This window comes from Furipterus horrens, unplaced genomic scaffold, assembly GCF_987537825.1.
Source record: "Furipterus horrens unplaced genomic scaffold, mFurHor1.1.pri manual_scaffold_2, whole genome shotgun sequence".
NCBI lineage: Eukaryota > Metazoa > Chordata > Mammalia > Chiroptera > Furipteridae > Furipterus > Furipterus horrens.
In genome coordinates, this window is record NW_028327172.1 from 43553887 (window position 1) to 43555772 (window position 1886).

The 1886-nt window shown below is 40.0% G+C and overlaps 1 protein-coding gene across 1 annotated transcript; it reads right to left on the minus strand.

The window, feature by feature from the left end:
* Nucleotides 1–935: 935 nt before the first annotated feature.
* LOC150018378 (olfactory receptor OR51C1-like) lies at nucleotides 936–1886 on the minus strand. Its single transcript, XM_090267748.1, has one exon. It carries the CDS (start codon nucleotides 1884–1886, stop codon nucleotides 936–938), a length of 951 nt encoding a protein of 316 aa, XP_090123874.1.

Consider the following 1886-nt stretch of genomic DNA (forward strand, 5'->3'; position numbering starts at 1 on the left):
TGCATTTACCATAAAATGGATGACCCCCGAAAATATTATGCTAATTGAAAAGAGCCAATAACAAAAGAGTGCATATTATAAGAGTCAGTTTACATAAAATGTCCAAAATAGGCAAATTTATGGAGACAAAGTAGATTAGTAGCTGCCTAATGGTTGGGTGAGATGGAAGGTAATGAGATATGACAGCTCATGGGCATGGAGCTCCATTTGTGAATTATAAAAATGATCCAGAATTTACTGTGGCAATAGTTGCTCAACTCTGTAAATATATTATAAAATATTACACTTTTACATATTAAATGGGTGAATTATGTTATATGTGAATTAAGTTGCAATATGATAAAATTGTAATTTTTTTAAAGGAAAAAGATTGGAGATTACAGAAGGAAGGTGGAAGGAGTAAACATGCCCAAACTACTCTTACCTTAAAAAAAGAAGAAAATATGTTTGGAAAAAGATAACTTAATATTAACAACAGAATATAAGTACAAATATAACCAGTAACCCATATATTTGGGGAATCCATGAAATACAGAACATAGATAAAATAACATTAAAAATAAAACTGTAGTCCAAAATAAGTACAGGAGCATATTGAAGGGGAAATGGAGGCAACTCAAAGAGATGTTTGAAGTTCTGAGGTGTTGGATTAGAGAATGCTAGTAAAATATCCAGTCATTTCACTTCTGTTCCTCTAACCTCATTCTAGCCCCATAAGTGTCATATTTAAGGCCACAGATAAATTTACCTATCTGAATAAAATAGTGATAGAGAATTTTGACCCTAAATTTATTTCTGTAGCCCACAGTGTTCTTACTTAACATGATCTTTTGGAGTACTTTTATCCCATACTTGAGACTCAACATTTTAACTGCTGGTAAATGGGATTTTACTCATCTGTGCAGTGGCTAGAAGTAGGAAATTTAAAAACCCATCTAGTTCTTTGCTGCAGTGCGATGGAGAACTTTCAGCACAGCCCTGCGTATCTGTTTGGTCTTCACACTGTAGATGATGGGGTTCATCACAGGGGGGATCAGCAGGTAGGTATTGGCAATAAGAGTATGTACATAGGGTGGGGCCCGCTTTCCAAATCTGTGGACAAAGCATAAGCTGATCAATGGGATATAGAATACAGCAACAGCCCCAATATGGGAGATGCATGTGCTGAAGGCTTTCTTCCTCTCTTCTGGAGATGCAATGCTGAGGACAGTCTTAATGATCAAAACATAAGAAAGGATGATAAAGACCGAGTCTACCCCAGCAGTGGTGATCAGGGCTGTCAACCCAACGGCACTGTTAATCCTGGTGTCTGTGCAGGAGAGCTTCATCACGTCGGGGTGGAAGCAGTAGGAGTGGTGCAGCACATGGCTGCGGCAGTAGGACAGTCTTTTCAGAAGCACCACCATAGGGGTCAGTATTAGTGTCCCTCTGGTGATGATTGCTACTGCAATCTGTGCTATTTTAAGGTCAGTTAAGATGGAGGCATATCTAAGAGGATTAGAAATGGCCACAAAACGATCAAAAGCCATGGCCAACAGCACCGAAGATTCCATGACAGTGAAAAGTTGAATGAAAAACATCTGTGACAAGCAGGCATTAAAGCTGATCTTCCTGGCATTGAACCAGAAGATACGCAACATGGTGACTAGGGTGGATATGGACAAGCCGAGGTCGGTGGTGGACAGCATGGAGAGGAAATAATACATGGGTTCGTGGAGGCCAGACTGAGTGACAATGGCAAAGAGAATCAGGCTGTTTCCTGAGAGGGCAGTTATATAGAGAAAGCAGAAGGGAATGGACATCCAGGCATGGAAGGCTTCCAGCCCAGGAACACCAGTTAGCAGGAAAACGATGGAAGAGGATGTGGTATTCGGGAGAATTGACAT